Raw genomic sequence first — 25,586 nt, forward strand, 5'->3', positions numbered from 1 at the left:
GGGCAAATGCAATGCTAGGAGAATACCTTTGGGATCAGAAGCAGCCCAATGGTGACTGTCACAGTCAAGTGAGTATGTGCAAAGTACAGCATCAGCATCCAGTCAGGCTGAAGTCTCGAGGCGAGCACGAATCTGTAAGGAGTGTTCTTCATGTTAGCAGTCAACATAGAGATTTGTTTCAAACAGCAGCATTCTGGGAAATGATTCCTCTTAGTGTATTTAGAGAAAAGAAAAGGGCTGTATCTATAGCACGTCTTTTCATCACAGAAAAAAGAAAGGTGTAAATGACTTTCAGGTTGGAAGGACTGTAAAGTTCTTTTTAATGGGGCACCTACATATTGACTGTGTTGTTGTTTTTTCTTTTTTATGCTGGCATGTATTAACATGATATACATTTATACGTTGATTCTATACAGCTAAGAATGCACGTCAAGACAGTAGCTAAGGACTGGTAGTTCAGAAAAATTAAGTTAAAAGCCACATCTGTATATATTCTAACATTATTTTTAGGACAATTGAAATGAAGGCAGGAAAGGAATAGTTAATTATTCACTTATTTGTCTTTGTGAGTAGTCTCAAAACCTTAAATTGTGACAATGTAATGGATAAATGAATGGGCTAATAACCCTTGAGATGTTTCTTCACTTACCCTTATTTATTTTCACTCTTTTTTGTGGTGCTGTGTGCGTGTGCATGTGCTCGTGTGTGCGTGTGTGTGTGCGTGTGTATGTGTATGTGTGTGTGTGTGTGTGTGCATGTGCTCATGTGTGCGTGTGTGTGTGCGTGTGTATGTGTGTGTGTGTGTGTGTGTGTGTGTGTGTAACTCTTCTGTACTGTATAAATATTTTTTTTAACTCTGAGCAGCACACCCAGCAAGAGAAAACCTTTAAAATTAAGCTTTGTTTTAAAAAATTGTTAAATTGTCTTAAATAATTTATAATATAGTATTTAGAATATCTCCAATTGAGGGCTTTATAGAGCCCTTCTTCAGGCTGGTAAGGAAGATTCAGTTCTGACGTCCACTCTAAAATGCCTCTAAACTCCCATGTGCATGCACAAACAGCTCTGTATCAACGGACTCATCCTCATGCCCAAACCAGGCATGTTCTTATAAAGCTCTTATTGTAGTTATAATCCTTATAATTTTCCACAACACTGTGTATTCCCAAATGCTCAATCTGCTGTTGTACTGCTTTAGAAACTGGAGAATAAAATCCTATTTCAATGATATATAACAAAGTTTTAAAAGTTAGCATACAAATACCTTTCATATTATCAAGACGTATTTTATTGTCATTTATGTTAGTGTGACTATAGGCATGAGCCTGGGGAGGGCAGAAGTGTATTGGGTTTCCCAAGAGCTGAAATTGTAGGCAGTTGGGGGCAAAAACGTAAGCCTTACCAGTGTTTAGAATGTATTTAATGTGTACTTTATACAAGGTGATAAAGTTTTCTACATGATGTTTCCGTCTTGGGTCATGTGAAATTTCTAAAACTCATTGTAATGGGATTGTCCTAAGCAGCAGACGACAGTCTCTAAGGCATGCATGACATGTATTTCCATGTGCATATGTGTAAATGATGTACCTTAGGAAAATGACAAACATGCAGTCATTTAGTGGCCATTGTAAATCTCTGGGGCAGAAAGGCACATCAGTGGCACTGGATTTGTCTCTAAGCCTCTGCTTTAAGGGAAATCCTATCTCATAGACCAACACATGCATGTGCTCTGCTTAGCCAACCATCTTCTATATCTGGAAGGAGGAGTGTTGCCAAACACTTTAAGTGAAAACTGTGACTTTCCAAAATAGTACTTTGAAATAATACTGACATTAATTACTTTTGATTTAATCAGCCTTAAGTCACTGCCAGGTTGTAGTTCTGGCTGGAAATATCTCGAGAAAAGCAATTTTGTAGTCGTTTTAAAGCTTCAACATTAAAATGGTGTTTCAGCTTTGCAAAAATAGATATAAAACGCGGGAGCACAGCAATATTTGAAAACTGTGCTTAAAAATAAAGCAAACAAAAAGGGTCTTGTAGATTCCTAGAGGGTTGCTTTGTGCTAGCTCTCAGAGTCAGTAAAGGACTAGGGCAGAGGGGGTCCTGTGCTCACTTATCTTTTCAGAGTTAGTTCTTTGAAATTAGTTTACTTTTGTATAATCTCCCCATTTTCTAAGCATGAAAGTGAACACGTGCATGATAAATTTTCACACACATGTATGTGCAAACATATTTGAAGCAGAACAACAACAAAAAAACACATTATACTGATGGCATGCCTCTCTTAATGCCAGACCCTTAGTCAACAGGATTTATTGAAGAAAAAAAAGACTAAAATGGTTATTTGTGATTAAAATTTTCACTATTGATCTTTTCCTGGGACTTTACCAAGCATCAGCATTATTGATTCCATGTGTGAGTAGGGCCTTAAAAATATTTGATTTTTAAATATTATTTCTATTACTTTCCTCCGCCCAAACTCTAAGTCAGTGTTCTATAGATTTACTGATCTATAGATCTACTTCCCCCATAATCAGGGGGGAAGGGGAGGGGTCATGAGGGAGGGTATATGTGAGGGGGACTGGGAGGAGGGGGCTGTGATCAGGATGTAAAGTGAATCTGCAGTGTGAAACTACAATTTCATTCGTCTTTCTGGCCATACAGATCCCCAAATTTGTAATTACTCAAATACATTCACATACATAAAGATACTCAGAGTGGTGTACTACTGTGTTATTAGTGCTTATCTTTAGGGAATTTGAATGGACTTCTTTCTTAACTGTTTTATCATTTTTAACATAGTGACTGTGTTACCTTTTTAACAAAATATCTTTGAAATTTTATTGAAGAATCAATTTAGTTGTCTGATGATGAAAGGATCTGACCTGGTTTACATTTCTAAATCCATTAAAAAATCACATAGTGATAAAACCAAATGAGACCATCTAAAGTAGACAGGTGCATTTATGCAACTTCTTTGAGCTTTTAAAGTTTGAACAATTTGTTTCTATAAAAGCTGGCAGCTTATTGTGGGGCAAAAGAAAGGCTTTTTCACTCCTTAGTCCTGTTGCAAGAACAGCAGGTCTGGAAAAGCACCTATGAGGAACTTTTATGTGGCTTGTAAATAGAACATTTGACTTGCAGCTAGTTACAGAGAAGCACACTTGTTAATTCAAGTCTTACAAGCTTGACATTCTGGAGACTAATAACTAAGAGTTACATCACTTGGAAGGTAATCTTTAGCTCTATCCCATGAGACCATGACAAGGTATTATGCTCTGTGCTGTCACAGATTCCGGACCTAGGACATCCTCAGATTTGAGTACTCTAGTCTCAGGGGTCTTAAGAAGCCTTTTCCCTATCCCCTCCAGGTCCCTCAATCCTTCCCACAAGATTCCTCAAGCTCTGTCTAATGTTTGACTGTATCTGTTTTGGTCAGCTACTGGGTGGAGCCTCTCAGAGGGTGGTTGTGCTAGACTCCTATCTGCAAACTTAATGGAGTATCATTAGTAGTGTAAGAGATTGGTGCTTGCCTGTGGTATGGGTCTCAAGTAGGGCCAGTCATTGGCTGGCCATTCTCTCAGTCATTGCTCCATCCCCTGTCCCTGAACAAATTTTAGTCGGGACAAATTTTCCAGCAAAGTCAACTAGCCTGTATTCTTTTTTTTATTCAATATATTCTTTATTTACATTTCAAATGGTTTTCCCTTTCCAGGATCCCCCCCCCCTACTCAAAAGTCCCATAAGCCCTCTTCCCTCCCTCTGTTCCCCAATCAACCCCTTCCCACTTCCCTGTCCTGGTTTTCCCCTACACTATTGCACTGAGCCTTTCTAGGACAAGGGTCCTCTCTTTCCTTCTTCTTGGGCATCATTTGATATGTGAATTGTTTCCTGGGTATTCCCAGCTTCTGGGCTAATATCTGCTTATCAGTGAGTGCATACCATGTGTGTTCTTTTGTGATTGGGTCACCTAACTCAGGATGACATTCTATCGTCCCACCCACTTGCCTAAGAATTTCATGAATTCATTGTTTTTAATAGCTGAGTAGTATTCCATTGTGTAAACACACCACATTTTCTCTATCTATTCCTCTATTGAGGGATATCTGGGTTCTTTCCAGCTTCTGACTATTATAAATGGGGCTGCTATGAACACAGTGGAGCATGTATTCTTATTACATGCTGGGGAATCCTCTGGGTATATGCCCAGGAGTGGTATAGTGGGGTCCTCCGGTAGAGTTTTATGCCCAGTTTTCTGAGTCATCAAAAATTACACAGAGGGACACTTTATACTCATCAAAGGAAAAATCTACCAGGAAGAATTCTAAGTTCTGAACATTTAGGCTACAAATACAAGGGCACCCTCATTCATAAAGGAAACTTTACTAAAGCTTAAAGCACACATTGCACTCCACACAATAATTGTGGGTGACTTCAACACCCCACTCTCCTCAATAGACAGATCAGGGAAACACAAACTAAACAGAGACACAGTGAAACTAACAGAAGTTTTGGACCAAATGGATTTAATAGATATCAATAGAACATTTCATCCTAAATCAAAAGAATATACCTTCTTCTCAGCCCCTCATGGTACCTTCTCCAAAACTGACCATATGATTGGTCACAAAACAGAACTCAACAGATATTAGAAGACTGAACTAATTCCATGCCTCCTATCAGATCACTATGGTGTAAGGGTGGTCTTCAATAGCAACAAAAACAACAGAAAGGCCACATACACATGGAAACTGAGCAATGCTCTATTCAATGATACTTTGGTCAAGGAAGAAATAAGGAAAGAAATCAAAACCTTTTTAGCCTTGACTCTTAGGTGACTCACAGACTAAACCACCAACCAAAGAGCAAGGACTGTCCCTGACTCTGTTGCTGGCCTGTGGATCTCTAACTGGAGAGGATGTGGCTAGTCCTGCAGTGATTTCATGTGCCAGGGTGGGTTGGTACCCAGGGGGGCTCCCCCCTTATCAGAGGAAGGAGATGGGGTATGGGAGAGGAGGTATGTGAAGGGGGAACTAGGAGGAGGGGAGCTGTGGTCCGGATGGAAAGTAAGTAAATACATTTTTTTTAATTCTTTGTTTACATTCCCAATGTTTTCCTCTTTCCCAGTTCCCCCCTCATTAATTAATGGGAAAAAAGCTTTCTCCCTTGGCTTTACTTTAACCTCATATTCTGTTCTCCTCGACTTTCCAACAACTTTTTATTTTCTTCTCATCTTTTATTTCTCCATTTCTTTAGCCGCAGAGGGACAAAGCTGGGCCAGTTCCCCTGACTCCTGACCTGGAAGGGTGTCCAAGGCTACTGGACAGTAGATGACCTCCTTTTTTGTTTACAAGTTTAAGAACTGCAGCTGTCTGAACTGTCAACTTTTCTCTGGCATCATTGGTTCCCAAAGGCAGAAGCTAGTGGCTTCTGAGTTTTTATTAAATGAGGGGCAAGCATTCAGAGAAACTTCTACCCATCCCCAGCCTCCTGTTCCATCCTAACTCCAGCCTGAATGTCAGCAGGGGAATGAACCCTAACCCTTTCATCAGGACAAGGACATTCAACATTTCTGATGCAGTCCTAAATGTATCCTAATTTTAAGTATTTTTCAAGCAATTGGATGACTTTTTTTTTTTTTTTTTTTGGTTGTTGATAAAATATCGGGATTCCTTTTTTTATCTGACCCCTGAGATTTTCATCTCATTTTTTAATTATGATTCATGGTAAAGGTCTTAGAAGTCAGATGCACACTGTTTCATTTGGCAAGTCTGCCTCCTTCCTTCCCTTGCTGTAGAGATATGTGAGACAATCACAGACCAATAGCTAGTTGATAAAGACATTACACTAAAGGCAGGAGGATGCCAGGCAATGATGCATAACAATCTAGTCATCAAACTGAGCAGAACTCAGTAGAGCCCCCACACATGAGTTGTCTAAGCACTAAGAGTTTCGAAGTCTAGACCAGCATACTACATGTGAATAAATAGGGGTGAGTACCTATAGCTATTTTATCGCACATGTATGTGTTGTTTTACATCTCAGTAACTCAGTAACCCACAGTATCCTGAAAGTGGGTTTACATATTATACTAACACGGAACTAATCCACAAAATAAATGAAGTAAGAAGAAAGAAAACCCATTCGAAGAGAATAAGAGCAGCTAGAACCATCTGCCATTTCTGCCACGATCCAGTATTCATAAAGCATTATCCTTCTTAAATATTTCTATTACTCGTCTTTTCAAGTTTTGCTATTTAAATTAAATCATAACACACAGCACAAATACAACAGGTTTTGTACCATTGCCAAGGACCACTCACCTAATTGTATGGAATATAGCCGTGATAATGAGCTCATTGTGAACCGCGACAGCCATGTAGCGTGGCTCATGGAACGCTGAAGGGACAGTCCGCACTGCATAGCAGAGATAAATGCCCCACAAGAGGAATACAAATTCAGCTGTGAGAGGAACAAACAAACAAGTCCTCATTGGCTTCATAGGTTAAAGAACTAGAAAATTTAATTTCAACATGCCTTTTGTTATAGAAACAATCTTAGATTCTTGTAAAGTTCCATTCACATAAAGATAACGATGTTAACATGCCTTTAATTTTTAAATTTTATTAGGGGTATATATTTTCAGAGGTCTCCTCTGCTGCTTCCCTTGTTTACAACACAATTTATATTCTTGTTGTTTTGTTAATACATGGTTTTTATTCTCTACCATGACTGTGAAATGATTTTTCCCATTCTTAACCCAACTTTGTGGTATCCAGAGAGTCTGGGTCCTAACTCAGGAGCCTACACAGCCTCTTGAAATGGAATTCCTGCTGCAACAACCCAATTCAGGAAGTAAAAATAGTCACTTCCAGAAATGTGGGAGCACAGGTTGCTAAACACTTGGTGGCATATTTTACAAATGAAACATTGTTTCTTTACACATGACAGAAATTTTATCTTTCGTGGGTGGCTTATGGAAAAAGTCACAAAATCTGCAATCACCTTATTGGACCTTTGTTGCCAGAGGAGGGGCAAGCACAATGTATCAGCTAAGAGTGCCTGAGTCTGAGCCTGCCTCTCTTCTGTAACTCAGCCCAGCCTCAGGGCATGGGCTGACCCTCTGGGGCCATAGTTTCTTCACCAGGAAAAGGAGGCTCATAAAGTGTACATGTAGGGGATATTTACTAACTAGATGAGCTATCTTACAAAAAGCACTTAACACAGTTTACAACTCTACATTTTTAAAATAATAAGTTTCTCATTGTCAGGTTTGCAAATTGATCATTTCTATTTTTTCTTTTTCCTTTTCTTTTCTTTTTTCTTTTCATCTTATTTTCTTTTTAAAACACAGCATCTTACCTCCATCCCAAATCTCCTGAATCCAGGGATTACAGGCATGTGATACCACAGCCTGCTTGAGCACTGCAATTTGAAGCCACTTGGACTAACCCACTTCATCTCTCTTAGTAACATGACCTTATTGAAAAATTGCATTTAACTACTGAGAGCCACAGTTATCCCACGGAGACACCCTGCATACAAGGTCACCCAGATGTAACCTTGCACCTGAAATGCTGATCTCCATTCAAAGCACTGATTGTCCATCCATAAGGCAAGCTGTTCTCTCTCTGCCCACATTCAAGCTTATTTCTAGCATAATTTAAACATTAGACAGTACTCCAATTACTGGAAATCCTTTAAATAAACCAATCCGCCAGGGGTTATGCTTAAATCTCTGACATGGAAAAAAGCCAAAGAAATAAAATAAACTTCACATAAAATCCTCAATGAGATTTAAGGTAAATGAATTATTCAGTTGGATGGCTGCAGGCTGTGTGTGTGAACACCATCCCCAGCCACTATCAGGTGTAGGGCAGAAGATGAGACCATCTTTATAGGTTACTTCCTTTCCCAACACTAATAACACCACATGACCTTTGTCACCAAGTTTGAAGCCTGGGAGTCCTTTACATTCTACATTTTAAGCAATCATGTGTATTCATAGCTCCATGCTCATTGCCTAAGACTCTATAACTGCCTGCTGGCTGAGTCTATCTACCCTAAGACTCTATAACTGCCTGCTGGCTGAGTCTATCTACCCTAAGACTCTATAACTGCCTGCTGGCTGAGTCTATCTACCCTAAGACTCTATAACTGCCTGCTGGCTGAGTCTATCATATTCTATTCACTCACCACAACAGAGGTAGGCAAGTCATTCTGAAACTCCGTTTTAATCAAACCAGAATTTAAATAAATGTTTGCTAATGATTTTGTGTTAACCTATTCACATTTCTACTGAAATATTTGTTCAAATATTTGAAACAACAGAAATGATTCCTGTCCCAAAAAGATTCCAAGGGTCCTCCTGCAGGATAAACAGGCTCTTGGTTTCAACATATCCTTGCTGACCACTTTCATGTTAGGTACCCATACTACTTTGTGTTCCTGCATTTTGTCTATTTACATCTTAGGCACTCATTTCTTGTCTGGTCCCTGGGCAGCCATTTATTTGATGGGCATCAATTACATCTCCACATCTGCATTCTTCATCCTGGTACCCATGGCTCCCCATAACATGACATCACAGTGTTCACTAGGTATTATCCCCACTGTGCTCCCTGAATAAGCTCTCTGAGCTGACCCACTCTCCCTTCGTCCTCTGAACACTATTGAGATTGATCTTTTCCATCTTGTAAAATGGCTCATTAGGTAAAAATTCTCCACAAAGCCTGATTATCTGTGTTCAATTCCTTTAACCCACAAGGTGGAAGGAGAGAACTGACTTCTGCACTGTGTCTTCTGACTTCCACACTTAGGCAGTGGTATGCACACATAAACCAGTGCATGTGCAAGTACACAGAAGGACCAACCTCTTTCTGAGTTCTCATTTATATTATTGATACCACTGATAATTTTCTCTTACTCCTAATTCCAACTCCTTTTCTTCTTTTTTATGGAAAAACTAAATTTAATATTTTGGGGAAATTTCCTGTAAAACCACACTATATTTTCACAATTTCTCCCGCTTACACCTTTTATAACTCGCCCAATGTTCTCCCTCTCAAAATAATGGTGTTTTCTTCTATGATTCTTGTTCTGCATATATGTAAATGCACACCCAGTTAGCGCTGCCCACATAGAACTGTGTTTAGGGCTGGCCATTTAGGATTGGGCAACCTATCAGGAGGCTTATCCTTGAGAGAAACTGATCCTCCTTCTTTCAATGGCTACACACTCTGTGAAGCTCTTGTGTGGGTAGGGCCTTCTTCCTCTTCCTGGTCCATAAAACTTCTGTGCTCTTTCTTCTAGCAAAGCCTATAACCACCTTTGTTCCTGATGCTTCCTGATCCATGAGTCTTCTTGGCTTGGGCAATCTGTGAAGAATTTATTTTGCCTCACTTATTCTTTAAGAGGACTACAAATGACCTGGAAACCTGATGGGCATCATTATTAACAATAGTGAGCACTATCAGCTCATACAACATGTGTATCATTACATTTGGAACAAAAGAGTGTGAAATGCATACATTCTTCTAAACAACTGTAGCACACAGAAGGATCTCTGCTATAGTTGAAGGATGCTCATGTGGATTGCCTGATGAAGTAGATTTGCTGCTGGTCACTGAAGTGCTTTTATATATCACCATAATGATGATTTTAAAGGTAGTCATCAGTTTAATTAGAATTCCACAATGGAGAATCATATTTAAAAACACAAGACAAAATAAAATTTCACATAATAGCTAAGCTAAACATTAAAATCATTTCATTAGCAATATCAAACGATACACTCTCAATGGAAAACAATTTATTATTCAAAGTACCAATTAAACTAAATGTGATATATAAAAGTTGTGCTTAGGCAAAAAAAAAAATCAGTTTCATATAATTAACTTCAGACTAACACTACAATTAGTAGAGAAAATATGCAGATGTTACCAAATTCTGCAGATATTACGTGGGAGTTGAAATATGTGTTGGGCTTCTGCTTTCAAAAATAGTTTTTTGTGTTAAATGATCTCCACAGGAGGAAGGAGTGTAGTTAAAAAAGGAATTGCCTCTACATTTAAAGACCCAAATACAGTTTAAAGAAAAATGATGTGTTTTATTTTCAATCTATAAGAAATAATGATATTGAAGTACCATGGTCCTTTAAAATTAACAATTAAGAATGAAGATTATTCCAAGTTGCTTTTTCAAAAGGCCAGGGAAAGCAGAGAAGAGTCAGTATTAGTTCTGAGACACTAAAGATGTCCTTTATGATATGAGGACTCCCATCAAGCCTAAAAGAACAGCATCAAAGTATAAACACCATTCAAACTGTGGTGGCTCTTACCAAGGTACTAAGGTTCCTCTGTTAACAACCTGCTACGCATGTTGGCTACATCAAATGACTTCAAATAGGAGACATAAATACATTATTAATAAAATATATAGAGTTTTACTGTTTCTCAAGTATTTATTTTAATGCCCTCTTTCCTCTTGAAATCCAATTCACTTAGATTCATTTATGATCAAAGTAGAAAGCATTTGTGACTCTACCAGGAGAAGCCCAGAGTTGACAGCTCAGAGGACACTATAAATATAAAATCAAACAGCATAAGTCATGCTTGTGATTAAGGATGGGTAGAGGGCACATTGGTTAATGCACTTGCCACACAAGCAAGAGGGCAGCAGCTGTTCTGATCCCCTTAAATGTCTGGTAGGTGTGAAAGGTCTAACTGGAATTTCAGCCTGGAAATGAAGGAAGAGACAAGAGATTCCCCCCATCTCCATAGCAAGGTGACTCTGTGTTTGAAAGACCCTGCCTCAATGATTCAGATGAAAACACTCTGAAGAGACATTCTGGGCACCAACCTTGGACCTCTACTAGTATGCAAAAATGTGTGTCCCCACACATGTAAACATACAAACAAAATACATATACACTACTCCCCCCACATATGTACCACATTCATACTCATAAAATGAGAAAAAATTCTTGAGACTATCTAAAATTCTAGAAGTATGGGGTTCAACAAGCACATAAAATTTGTATTTTGGCTGCTTGTCTTGTCTTTCCTTCCTTTGGTTAAAGTATGATGTCATATGGGTTATGGAAAGAACATGGGCACTCTGACGCAGTTAGAAGTGGCTATGTGTGTCTTCGCAGTATGGGAGGCTTCCTGCTTGTCTGTGTTTGCCACATAGTGGTACAGGGTGAGCTGTTGATATTCTAATTGTCTTAACCTATGTGTGTTAATCATTATTAAGAGAAGCATCCAAACGCAGGTACATAATATATGACATCTCACAGCTGGACCCAAGAGGCAGGAATGTCTCAGTACTCTGAAGCAAGGAACTGCATGCCACAGCAGAACTATCGGACTTGCCTGCAATAACCCTACCTACTTCCCTTGCACTCAGTGAGCAGCAGTGTAGAGCCCTTGGCTGTTAGGTAGTTCTCTCTAGATTATATCCCAGGCCTCAGTTTCCTTTTGCTCAGTTATTAAGAGAGGAATAAACAGAGCACTCAAAATGAATCTATGAAGCAGCAGTCACTTATATGTTAAAAATTACTATATTCATTAGAGTTGAACAGATTGTAATGATTAGAATTCTATTTAGAAGCACATTGTGTGTCCTCCATTGATCTGATTTCATAGTCTATATCTGTTGAATATGCCAAGAATTGTGCTAGATAAATGCTATAAATTTACTATGCTTGTGAACATTTTATTAATGCAACAGTGGCTGCTGAAGGAATCTGGAGGAGAATTTCTGAAAGGCAATTTCTAAGTTGGGGTCCAAAAAATTTGATTGGATCAATGAAGAATATATTTATATGGCTATCCACATGAACACCAACAGTCTATATGGCTACCGTGCCAAAATGAACAATCTAGATGGCTATCACACCAACACTAACAGTCTATATAACCAAGTACACCAACACTAATGATCTATATGGCTATCCACACCAACACTAACAGTCTATATGGCACCAACGCCAACAGTCTATCTGGCTATCTACACCAACACTTACAGTTTCTATGGCTATTATACCAACACTAACATTCTATGTGCCTGTCCACACCAACACAGTCTATATGGCTATCCACACCAATACGAACAAACAGTTTATATGGCTATCCACACTAACTTCACATATGGATAACCACACCTACACTACCAGGTCCTACAGCTGTCCATATAAACACTAGCAGATCATGTAATGACCTGACTGCTTAGTTCTCTTACCCACCCACTCATTGCCAGGAAGCTCTCTGAATTCTCAAACACTTTCACACTGGCTTTTACTTCCTCTTTTCCTTCTCATATCTCTAGATTGTGAATTAGTTTTCTTTACACCATCCTTGAATCTCCAGTAAAACAAATAAAACAGAAAAACTAGTAAACTAACTAAAAATAAAATTTCGCCCCATTTTTGGCATATATATTGCAAATTTCAGTGATTCACAGAGGCAGGAAAGCTCTAAGAGAACCTGAGACACCAGAGCCTATGACACATCCCAGACATCATGAGACAGAAAGTTGACAAACTTTCAGGGAACAAGGTTAGGATTAGTATAGTGAGCTGTGTCTTTTAGAATGTTCTTTCTATTTCCAATATTGTATGTGTTACTTAAGCATTGTTATTACGGGGTGTACTCATATGTTAAAGGCTTTGTTCTAGCTCACAGCACCATGGAAGATGGTGGAAGCTACAAGAACAGGCGTTTGGTGGAGAGTATACTCATTAGGGATAAGCCTCGGAGAAGGACATCATGAGACCCTTCTCTGTTCCTTTGCTTCCTAGATGCCATGAGATAGGTGAGTTCCCTGAGATGGGCTCACACTATAATGTATTATCTTTCTACAGACCCAAGAGTAATAAGCTAACTGGCCTAAGACCCAAATCTCCAAAAACTGAGCTAAAATGTACACCCACCTTCTTCATTTGTTGAGGTCTAGTCTCCCTACACAGTCCAGCTAACTCACCATGTCACCAAATCTGAACTGAAACTTGAAGACCTCCTGCCTCAACTTCCCAATTTGTAGTACTGTAGGTCACTACATATGGCTGACCTGGTCCTCTTTCTTTTTGTTGCAACACATGGTCTTATGCAGCATGTAGGGCAACAAAACTGAAGAAAAGCTGAAATGTCCTAGAAGTGGTGATCATCATCGCCATCTTAACTATTTCTCCATGTCCCTTCAGTCCTGATCAAGGTAGTATCATTCATTATGTGTTTGTGTCTTTGTTTTCATGTATGTTTGCCTCCATGTGTGTTACTGGGTATCTTTCCTTAGACACCCTGTCTCTCACTGGTAGTGAGCCCCGGAGATGCTCCTGTCCCTGCTCCATAACGCCTAAAATTAAGGCCACAATACTTTCTTTAGCTTTACGTTCTTGATACTATATAACTGACTGTTGTTCAATTAAGTAGAAGTATGTTTTATAGAAGGCAATCAGTAAAAACAAAACGTTGTTCCAATTGTTCTGAAAACACATGAGCAACCCTCGAAAAGGCAGCCTAAAAGCCAGACTAAAAGGTTTCTAGTGAAGTGTAATCTAGGACAAGCTTTTACCTTTTACTGGAAATGAAAACCATATTTCAAAACCTGAGGCATGCACTGAAGCAGGAATTAAGGCATATGGTGTATTAGAATAAAGGAAAATTTATATATGGGACCTAACTCAAGAATGCTGCTCTGAGTCAGATGGGAGGAAGTCTAACTCACTTTCCTCAGTGCTCATTAACTTACTTGCCAGAATGATACCTAGGCTCTAGGATATCCGTAGAAACAATTGCTACCTTGGGATTTCTCTATGTAACTCAATAAAAGAGTAATTGTATTTTCCTTCTAAACATTTGCATAGGAATAATTAAATTACAGAACACATTGTCTGTTTCACTAATTTAAAACTTACCAGGAAGGAGGATAAGGAAGAGGAGAGGAAATTAAAGATCATGTTTCCTGTTGTGAAAAGATACCACAAGGTATTTTGAACAGGAAGCTAATCGGTATCAGAATTCACTGAAATCTATACTTCAAAGTTCCTCACTGGAACGTGTACAGGGGCATATTATATCTCTTAACTTATGGCTCTGTACACAGTCTCTCTCTCTTCTCTCTCTCTCTCTCTCTCTCTCTCTCTCTCTCTCTCTCTCTCTCTCTCTCTCTCTCTCTCTTTCCATCTCTCCCCATCCCCATTCCTCTATCCTTGCCTTTCTCCCCCTCCCTGCCTTGTGTGTGTGTGTGTGTGTGTGTGTGTGCATGTGTGTGAGGGGTGGTGAATGGAGGTCAGAGGTCAACACTTGGTTGTCTTCTTCATTCCTCTCCCATTCTGTTTTTAAAGATAGGGTCTTATATGGTATGTGGAGCTAACCGACTCAGCTACCCTGGTTGTGTCTAGAAAGCACCAAGGATCCTCCTGTTTGCACCTCCCTGGGATTATCACTGGGATTAGAAGAAACACAGCCATGGCAAGACTGTCACACATGTGTTGGGAACATGGACTCAGGTCTCATGTTTGTATAGCAAGCTCACCATTGAGTGATATAAGTACCCTGATGCCTCTTAAACTTGGTGAATCAAAATTCATAGCCAAAGGGATGCCATGCTCCAAAGCATGTCCAAAGCCATTGGTGGACTTTGCAAAAGGCCCTTGTCTGGGGGAAGTCATTATTTCATAGGAATACTAGTAAAAGGAGGTGGTGTTTCACAGCTGGAATACCTAGGAAAACTGAAGAGAAAGTGAAGCCAATATCAGACTTTTCCTATCTGCAATTTTACTAGATAAGAAAAGACAGAAAAACATTCCACAATTATGTCACTTTGTACCACATTTGAATTGCATAACCTAAATTCTGGAAGAAACTGAGGACATAGCTCAATATTTTCCTAAGTCTTCATTGAGGTGTGACATGTGTATCTAACACCATTCTAATCATGTAATCATGAACTAGAATGTATACATGTCCTTGATAGTGCCACCTATCAGTTGGTGTTTTGCTTGCTTGTTTGTTTGTTTGTTTGCACTAAAGAGTAAAGTGTATTACAAGAGTACCTTGGCTGGCTGTGCTCTGAGTATGGAAGCTCTACAGTGAGGGACCTGACCTGGAACGTCTACATCTCTAGACTGTCAGGTCATAGAGAAATGATACATTTTAACTAGACCCAGAAAGTCAGCTCTTTTTAATATTTTCTTTTAGCAATCATATAGGAAATTCACAGAATGGCATATTTCTCAATATGGCAAATCTTTTAAAGGCATTGTGAAAAGTGCCCATGATGGACAATTGAGTTCAGCTGCATTCAGAAAAGAACGCTTGACTAGAAACTTTTCTTCAGTGAGTCTAACTGGTTTTGTATCTAGTTGTGAGGCTTCCCCTTAATTTAAGAGAATACTTCCCAGTTTCAAACTCTTTATTCAGAGTGCTTGGACATCAAAAGTAAATATCCTCACATCTTCAATATTTATAATTATAACATTAAATACCTTTTATGATTATAATTTGTACTTGCCATGCCAACTTTACCAGTTTTCTATGTAGAGTGTTGAAGCAGTCAGATGAGACTGAGTCTCATAAATACATCTGTGACTGCCTAATGTGCTGCAGCATTCCTATAATCCTAGCAGTAGGGAGGAAGTGGTTGGAGGATCAGAAGTCCAAGGCTAACCTCAGCTCGCAGCAAGTGTAGTGCTAGCACACTCTATATGAGACCATGAATCAAAGGTCTGATTGAAAAACCAAACCAAATCAAAAGGCTGGGGAGTACCACTTTAGCTGAAAGTTCTCAAAAAAATGTATTCTGAAATCTGAGCTTAAATTCATACTTAAAATGAATTGAGGACACTTGTGTAACTTCTGGATTCCTAGCTTTAGTAAGTTCCCCACTTCTAATCTAATTCTGGCTGCGGAAACTACAATGAGGGAAAGAGGGCTAGGATCATTTTTCATTCCTCTGGCAAATATTTATCAAGAGTCTGTAAACGACAGCTGTCTTGCATGTGTGTGTGTGTGTGTGTGTGTGTGTGTGTGTGTGTGTGTGTGAACCATATAACCATAAAGCAGCAGCACTTAGGAGCACACAACTTTCAGAAAAGGAAAAGGTGAGGGGTAGAAAGATAAGTCCTTCTGCTTCTCATAGTGTATGGGGAATGTATTTAAATGTACTTCAGAGAGTTTAAAGTGATGAGCAATGACATAATCAGTCTAAGTACTTCAGAATATTATTCTTATAGATATAATTCTTAGAGGCATGGAAACCTACAGCAATTATATTCTGCTTTCTAAAATCCCTGTCTGACCTCATCAGGGCCAGATGGTGGCCTGAGACCTTGATTTCAATGTCATCCTGTTCTTTAGGTTGATCTAGAATCACTGTAGAAATCACCATTCTTTGTGGAGTTCCTTCCTTCTACGGATATATTTGCTACTTAATGATCTGCCCCTGGAGATAAAGAAGAATATAGTAACTGTGCTGTGGTTGTATGTTTCTTAACAAAGAGGCTATGCTCAGAAAAATGACTCATAAAACAAGTTTTCATTGTGTGTACATCCCAAAGTGTACTCCCATTAGAGTAGATGGAGCAGGCCTGGAATTTAGTGTGGCAGATTCAGTGAATGTGAGAAGTATGAGCTGTCATCCTAGCAATGGACCAGGGTGTTTTATAGCAAAGCTTTTTCTAGGCCAGAGCACCTTCTGAAACAGACATTCTCAAATCTGTAGGCCATGATCACTTTGGGGGATTGAATGACCCTTTCACAGGGGTCACACCCTAGATACCCTGCATATCAAATATTTACAATATGATTCATAATAGCAACAAAATCGCAGTTATGAAGTAACAATAAAAATAAATTTGTGGTTGGGATCACCAGAACATGAAGAACTGTATTAAGGGGTCGCAGCATTAGGAAGGTTGAGAACTCTAAAACAATGATGGATGCAAGCCTGAGATGGAGCCTCTAACTGTCAGATCAGAGTTATGTGCTACAGAGCTCCACTTTCAAACAAATGGCACAGTGCTAAGCTCATTCACACCATTTCAACCAAAGCACACTGGTTAATGCATTATGTGGTGACATTACAATGACTATGCCACCACTATGTGATAAGAATGTTCAGTTTTATTATAATTTTATGGGACCATCATTGTACATACTGCCTGTTATTAGCCAAAATGTTATGTGGGCATGATCGTCAATAAAAATAGTCTATTCTATCAAACAGGTGTATGTAGAGGAAGGATAGGATAGGGAGGTCAGAGTGAATGTCTATGAGAGATTTTAAAAGTAGGGCAATTTCAGATGACTACAAAGTCTTATAAAAGGAGAAAAGCCATGGAAGATATGGTGAAGTGTGGGTGAACTGTGGCTGATGTTAAAATGGCTGTCCTCTAATATGGTATAGACAGTAAAAAGCCAAAATGGGTGTGGACTTGAGAGACTAACAGATGGTTCAGCAGGGATTTTAAGAATCTTCTATCTGATGTCACCTTTTTATGTTTTTCAAGTAAAGGTTCAAGTAATAGGCAGAAAAGTGAAGTGTGGAAGTTTGGAACAGAAGGAAAGTAAACCAAACTGGAAATGCCCAGCAGAAGGAGAGTTCTGGCAAGGACTAAGGAATGACTGGGGCATGGCTGGGCTTTAGTGCTCCAGCAAGCCCCTCTGAATGTGCTCTCAGAGCCCAAGTTACAGCTGGCAGCAGAAGACCACATCCATCCAGAGTCATATTAAGCATGACATTAAACATCACCCCAGATCCCAGGGTGCTGGGTGAGAAGATTTGAAGTGGATCCAAAATACACATTTCTAACAAGTTTCCAAGGGATGCCACACTGAGACATGTTTGAGAACCACTGTTCTAACTAAAACTTTTTCCCTTGTAAATATTCTAAACTACAAGTCTCCAGATTTGGCACATTGTAATTTTTATAAAAACGTATGAGGGAAGCAATCAGACTTGAATGTATTGGATCCTCACATCATTTTACTGTCTTTCTAAATGTCTAGTGTTTTTTTTAAAAAAAATTATCGCTAAGCATCATTCATAATGTGTCCCAACATAATGCATTCCAAGTCTTTCTACTTAAGATGTCTCCTTCGTGTTTGATACAATCCCTCCCCACCTACCTCCATCTGCCACTACTCCTTTCAAATGGGATGTTCCCTATATATCTTTATAATGACACAAACACTACCCATGGCTCAAAGTACTTCTACATAAGGATTCCTGGGATCTGGTCCAAAATATTCTGTCTTCCTTCACTGAATAATTATTGTACCAAAAAATCTTTTCACCATACTTTTCTTCTTAATAATCTAATAATGATTCCCTTTTCTTTACACTAAGATTGGACACTTGATAAGTAGCATTTTTATAAAATCCATATTTATGTCTCCCAAAGAGTGTTCAGCATAGCAGTAGAGAAGCTAGAAGTACTTAAGTGACTCTTACTGATAGCATGTAATTCCTACATTCCATTAAAGTTTATGAAATGAATGGCAGTTGTGAATCATACATCCCCATTTATTTCCCCAGACTACAAAAATGATTTTTAAAGAAGTCTTGATGCCATCATAAATGTAGTGTGCAAAAGACCCAAAACTGTTACACAAGCTGACCTTGTGTCCTTGGTTGTGACCTCATGTGTGCTCCCTGTTTTCATATTCTTTTGTTAAACATAACCATAGTAGGGCTCAGAAGTTGAGAACACTGACTACTCTTCCAGAAGTCCTGAGTTCAATTCCCAGTGGCCACAGGGTGGCTCACAACCATCTATGGCTCCCTCTTCTGGCATGCTGGCATATATATAGGCAGAACGCTGATCATAAAAAATGGATAAATAGCTGGGTGGTGGTGGCACACTCCTGTAATCCCAGCACTTTGGGAGGCAGAGGCAGCAGGATTTCTGAGTTCGAGGCCAGCCTGGTCTAAAGAGTGAGCTCCAGGACAGCCAGGGCTATACAGAGAAACCCTGTCTCGAAAAAAAAAAAAATCCAAAAAAAAAACCAACAACAACAACAACAAAACAAAACAAAAAAAGAAGGTTGTTTTACAATATATACAAAGAACTCAAGAAGTTAGACCCCAGGGAACCAAATAACCCTATTAGGATTGATCTAACATGGGAAGGGAATATAAGGACAGAGAAAAAGGAGGGAGGTGTTTGGAGAAGGGATGGAGAGAAGAAGGTTTATGGGACATATGGGGAGGGTGGATCCGAGAAAGGGGAAATCATTTGGAATGTAAACAAAAAATATAGAAAATAAAAATATTTTTTAAAAAAAGAAATATGTCACTGTGGTTGAGTCTGAGAATTCAAGTCTTCTGCTTTTCTCAGTGTTCTATAAAAAAAATGGGGTGCAGATCTAAACAAAGAATTTTCACCTAAAGAAATTTAGATGGCTGAGAAGCGCCTTAAGAAATGCTCGACATCATTAGTCATTACGGAAATGCAAATCAAAACAACCCTGAGATTTCACCTCACACCAGTCAGAATGGCTAAGGTTAAAAACTCAGGAGACAGCAGCTGTTGGCGAGGATGTGGAGAAAGAGAAAAACTCCTCCACTGCTGGTGCGATTGCAAGATGGTACAGCCACTCTGGAAATGGTGGTTCCATGTCTGGTGGTTCCTCAGAAAACTGAACATGACACTACTGGAGGACCCTGCTATACCTCTCCTGAGCATATACCCAGAGGATTCCCCGGCATGCAATAAGGACACATGCCCCACTATGTTCATAGCAGCCTTATTTATAATAGCCCAAAGCTGGAAAGGACCCAGATGCCCCTCAATGGAGGAATGGATACAGAAAATGTGGTATATTTACACAATGGAATACTACTCAGCAATTAAGAACAATGAATTCATGAAATTTGTAGGTAAATGGTTGGATCTGGAAAATATCATCCTAAGTGAGGTAACCCAATCACAAAAGAATATACATGGAATGCAATCACTGATAAGTGGATATCAACCAGCCCAGAAGCTCTGAATACCCAAGACACAAGTAGCATATCAAATGACTCCCTTGAAGAAGTAAGGAGAGGGCCCTGATCCTGGAAAGGCCTGATCCAGCATTGTAGGGGAGTACCAGGACAGAGAAAAAGGAGGGAGGTCATTGGAGAATGGGTGGAGAGAAGGCTTATGGGACATATGGGGAGGGGGGAACTGGGAAAAGGGAAAGCGTTTGGAATGTAAACAAAGAATTTAGAAAATTAAAAAAATGGTGAAAAAAAAAGAAAAATGGATAAATAAATAAATGTTTAAAACAAATATAAACATGGTGGACTTTTTTTAATATAATGATGTAAGAAAATCCTACTCCTAGAGGCATTGCTGCAGTGTCACATGTGTCTTAGTAGGTGACAGAGAGGAGAGAGGCTATGTTTATGCTTGGAGTTCTGACGTATTAACATCTGAATTATCAGCAGCCTAACATTTCCTGAAAAATGTGAGCCTGAGACATCCACTGGTGTGGTGCCAGGGCCCCTGACAGGAAGCTAGCCTGAGAAGACTGCCAGTCCCACACCACAGAAGCCCAGACTGGCTCCCACGATGGGGGAGCAAGCCGGAGACTAGAAGACTGCAGGCCCTCAGGCATGAGCTGGAGACGGAAGACCCTTTGCACCCTGGCCACTCTGGTGTGCCAGGCAGAGAGCAACCCCAAGAAGATCACCAATTCGGCACCCTGGGACCTGGACAGGCAGCTAGCCCCAGGTGACCACCAGTCTGTTGCCACCCAGGCGGGAGAGGGGAGAGGGAGGACAGACCATGTCAGAGATGACCTATGTCTGGTGCTATAATGCATGAGCAGAGCATAGAACTCCTGAGATGACCCCAGACACTCAGAGAGCCCAGCACAAAGCAGAGCAAGTGGTGGAGAAATGGAAGAGAAAGAGAAGGATGTGGGCACAATTAAGAGAGACAGAACAGGAGACTCGAGGGTCCAAAGGAATAGCTTGATGGCGGTAGCTGATAATGAATCTTGGAACCATGGTGGGGACCTGGCCTATGCTGTGTGGGGCAGGGAGCAGGCGGCAAGGTCACATCTGGGCACATGGCCCTGAAGTAGCAGGGGTCTTTTAGCACCAAAGACCAGTTTAGATATTGCTGGTCTGAGCTGCATCCCCGGACATGTTGACATCTGAGAGCTGCGCAGAACTAGCCCCACACTTCACGTGGGCATTGTGGGAGAGATGGTCCTGGGGCATGAGAACAGGTGAGCTGAACCTGACCATAGTCAGCTGAAGTACTCTGGAGAGCAGGTCCCACACGTTATGGGGGATTTCACGTTAGCCAACATGAAGACACCCTCATGGGAAACCTAGCCTTGCCCTTTGTCTCCTGTGTGGTACCATGGGTGAGAGAGAGAAACCCTCCTCCCCAATCCCACCATTTATACCAGGTGGGAGATGTGGTCTTATGATTATGAGAGAAGGAGAGCTGGCCTGCCCCTCACCAGCTGCGGCAATCTGTAGAGAAGGCCCTGGACCTCACCTAGGCAACATGGTAGGGTAACCCTGGATTTGGGGATAATGGGTAAGCTGACTCTAAGGGCATGAGTGTAGGAGAGCTGGCCTTCCTTCCTGTCTGCTGGGCAGTGGTACAGATGAGTAAGAGACTTCCCCCTCCCCTCCCTTGTCCCTTGCCAACTATGGTAGTCAGAAGAGCTGGCCATGTCTGTCACCAGCTATAACACTCAGGAGAGTTATGGTCCTGCATGTCATCACCTGGACAGCAGGGTAGAGCTGGCCCTGGTTGTGGGGGTCGCTGGTGAGCTGGCTCCAGAATCAGGAAAGCAGGTGGGCTAACTAGCTCAGCTGTCTCTCAGGCCCAAATCCAGGGCTTCAAATTGGCCCAGCCCAACATCTTTCCCATCGATGAGCTGCTAGAGAGCATGAGGGTATTCTGCAGATCCAAATCTACAGGATCTCCATGACACAGGGCAACAACAGGATATCCAAAAGGAGTCCCACTGAGATTCCAATACTGATAGAGTAGCAGAAGCCAGAAGCCTCATGAGCCATTGTGATGAACATTTGTAAGTAAAAAGTGTGGACAAAAAGGAAGACTGTGGAATATACTGTACACACTACACTTCCACAATGACATTTTTTTCTCTGTTGTGGGAAGGCTGCAAGTGGAGTGAGAGGAGTGGGATTGGGAGGCATGATGTGAAATTCATAAAGAACCAATAAAAAGTTTTAAAAAACAATATGAGGAAATTGCTTTCTGCTTTAGTTACCTTGAAAACAAGCAAACAAAATGTTAAAAGATGAGCAAAATCTTAATACTTGAATACAATGTCTTTTTCCTCATATCCATACTAAAGCCAAGCCCAGAATTGCTTTCTATCTTTGCTGCTTGCTTTTCTTGTGAAAGTTAAATTTCTCAAGATATATTATCACTGCAGCCATGTCCACACTCCTATGGCTTCATCTGCATCTTAACAGTATCAGGTCTATAAATGTCCTGGAATACCTTAGTAGGTGAACACTTGTTACTGGAACTGTAGATTAATAAGGACACATATTATTACCTTCTAGGAAAAAATATAAATTTTCAACCAAATATTGTCAAGGAGACAGAAAATGAGAATTAAACTTGTGTCTTTACTTTTTATAAATGCCCTTAAAATAATTTTTTGTTTGTTTATTTGCCTTACAAATGAGAAGAACAACAAAATAATAACAGCTGTTTTCCATGCTTTTTCTTTTTGTATCTTTGGAAATTTAGTTTAAAATAGTTGATTATTAAAATGTCTCTTATATTTCTCTTTCTTATTTTTCAAAAATGGGAAATGGTCAGGAAAGTAACTTGTGGTTTTGGTCTGAATCATGATACCACCATCCCATTTTCTGCCTCATAACTTTTACCACCTCCAAATAGCATGCCTTTGTCATTTGATACTGGACTCCCAGAGAATTTTCTTTAGAGATAAGTATAAGAAAGATAAATTAATCACTCTTTGCCAAGAGTGAAGTCTGATCAATATCATAAGACCTCTGTAAAGAAAAATTCCAACATTCTTATTTTTTCTTACCACCCAAGAACATAAATCAAGATGGTGGCTACTGTTAATCGGATAGAGACCAATCAATAATTTCTCTGTACAAAGATGTTGCCTTTCTTCTTTGCATTTCTCTATTCCTTTTAGTTAGTTGCCTTTATTTTTCAATAAAGGAACAAGCCTTTGAAAAATAATGAGTTTTTGTTTGCATTCCAAATACCTTTCTTACCATTTTAATAATGTTACCAAAATCATATTAGAAGTCTTTAAACCTAAAGATCAGACTTGTCAAGGCTATTGAGAAAAGGGCAAGGTAATCATGCAACCATGCAAAGCATGTGGTGGCCACATACCAACTGCTGTCATGTAATCCCAGGGGTCAATGAGGCACATATTGAAGGTGAGGTGATCAGATGTTTGCCCTTGGCCAACAAGCAAGATATCCCGCTCCAAGTTCTGGCACATAGAAGAAGTCCAGCCAACAAGAAACCAAAACACTACCAAGACTATTACTGCCAGCATCCTCATGACGCGACCACCAGTCATGTATGGGATTCTCTGCGCTGTTCGTGAAAGGAACACCTTCAAAACCCTGGAAACAAAGACAATCAGAATGTGAAGACAAACAAATCAGAAGGAAAAGCTTGAAAATATGATATGTGAAATCTTAAGAGACTTAAGCCCAACTAAAAATCATTTTCACAGTTTTAAGATAAGAAAACAACAAACACTATTGTTCATATTTTTTATTAAATTTAACTTTTGTTCCAATATGATTCTAAGTCAAATCTTTCTGAAGCCTAATGTTTATTTCTATAAAAAAAATTGCTTCTGGTGTTGTTCATTTCATATGGCTTATTATGGTAGTTTTATCATGCTAACAAAATAATACGGTATCATCAAAACCAATTATAAAAGAGATAATTTATACTTTTTTTTCTTTTGGCAATTTTCCTTTTCTGTAAAGATTACTCAAATAGCTAGGGTGGGGAACTACTACTGAATTTTATGCATAGTATTGTTCTACCTAAATAGGACAGGAAGGTAAAAAATCTAGTTTTACTCTACTGACCCACCCACTCTTCAATTTAATCTCTAGGATGTTCTCAGGTTATTTTAAACTTTCCATTCTCATCCTGATAAGTCACCAGAGCTGTGATCTCAGATTCAATGGCAAGCAGCAGGTCTCTAATGTTCATCACATAAGCAGTTCATGTCCATGTTTTTGTAGAACCTTCTGGCATTATCCAATCCTTGGCTAGTAACTGGCATTTGATTTGTCACTGCTGTGACTCCAACTGGTTTATCCACTACTTGCTATAATCCTGCTGTTTTGGCCCCAAGTAATGGCTACTATTATCATATTATAGAATAGAGTTAAATATTTACTTAGTTATATAAGAGCATGGCATACAATCAAATATTTTTTATAAAGTCTGTCTGGAATGAACCTAAAAGCTGCTAAAATATGATTATCTTAGGGGAAAGTGAAGAAATTAGAACACATAGAGGCAGTCAGTAAACATAGATCTAAAACAATTTTATACTCAGGGTACTTCCAAATCTTTAAGTTCTTACTCTCATGTTAGAAACCAATATTGTCAACACAGTGTAGGAGGTAAGAAATCCTAGTAACTTATGCCAGAAGAACAATAAATTGTAAATATCAGACCCACTGTCAAAGAAGAGATTTTATATTAAGAAGACTAGTGAATTATTATTTGTGTGTCATAATCCCAGCATTAATGCATTTCTTCTTGTCTTAAATAACTTTACCAATATGTGGGCCAATTATGAACCCCAACTACTTTAGATTAAAAAGCAAACCTTCTGTGGTAAGTAGCAAATGAATAGACTCATAAGATCTCTATATTACAAGTGATGGAAATTTACTGAAAAATTATTTTTCTATATATTTTTCTATATATATTTTTTCTATATATATTTTTTCTATATATATCTCTTTATTTTCAATAAAAGAGACCTATAGTCACTAAATACACAGAATTGCTTCTGGCTATAGCAGGGAGAATTCGAAACTGGTAATGATTGTCTTCCAAATGTCAATCCTGACTCCTTTGCAGGTCGTCCATATTTTACCAAGGGCAGATATGCTAGTTTGAATAGGTATGGCCCCATGTGTTTGAACGCTTGGCCTATAGGAAGTGGCACTATTAGGAGATGTGGCTTTGTTGGTGGAAGTGTGTCACTGTGGAGAATGGCTTTGAGGTCTCTTATGCTCAAGTTTGGCCTAGAATGGTAGCATCTTTCTGTTGCCTGCAGATTAAGATATAGAACTCTCAGCTCCTTTTCTAGCACCATGTCTGCCTGCACAGTGTATGCTTCTCACCATGATGATAATGGGCTAAACCCCTGAATCTTAAGCCGGCCCCAATTAAATGTTTTCCTTTACACCAAAGCCATGGTGTCTCTTCATAGCGATAGAAACACTAAGATAGCAGAAAAAGATAAAATGATTCCAAACTCTAGTTCATGCTTCTTCTGAACATCTGAAACTAACTTTAAGGAGAAACAGTAGCAATTGTGTGTTAGGATTTATGCAAAGCCACA

The 25,586-nt window shown here is 39.5% G+C and overlaps 1 protein-coding gene and 1 pseudogene across 1 annotated transcript in view; one reads left to right on the top strand and one right to left on the bottom strand.

The window, feature by feature from the left end:
* The window catches only part of Gpr158 (G protein-coupled receptor 158), a 407,492-nt gene that overhangs the window by 5,195 nt on the left and 376,711 nt on the right, over nucleotides 1-25,586 (bottom strand). Inside the window, exons 7-9 of the mRNA XM_052156881.1 lie at nucleotides 23,369-23,607; nucleotides 6,324-6,462; nucleotides 27-132 (exon numbers count right to left, since the gene is read on the bottom strand). Coding sequence (XP_052012841.1) covers nucleotides 27-132; nucleotides 6,324-6,462; nucleotides 23,369-23,607 — 484 coding nt within the window. The remainder of the gene's footprint in view (nucleotides 1-26; nucleotides 133-6,323; nucleotides 6,463-23,368; nucleotides 23,608-25,586) is intronic.
* Nucleotides 20,323-20,445, top strand: LOC127665314 (uncharacterized; annotated as a pseudogene).

This window comes from Apodemus sylvaticus, chromosome 14, assembly GCF_947179515.1.
Source record: "Apodemus sylvaticus chromosome 14, mApoSyl1.1, whole genome shotgun sequence".
Taxonomy (NCBI): Eukaryota; Metazoa; Chordata; class Mammalia; order Rodentia; family Muridae; genus Apodemus; species Apodemus sylvaticus.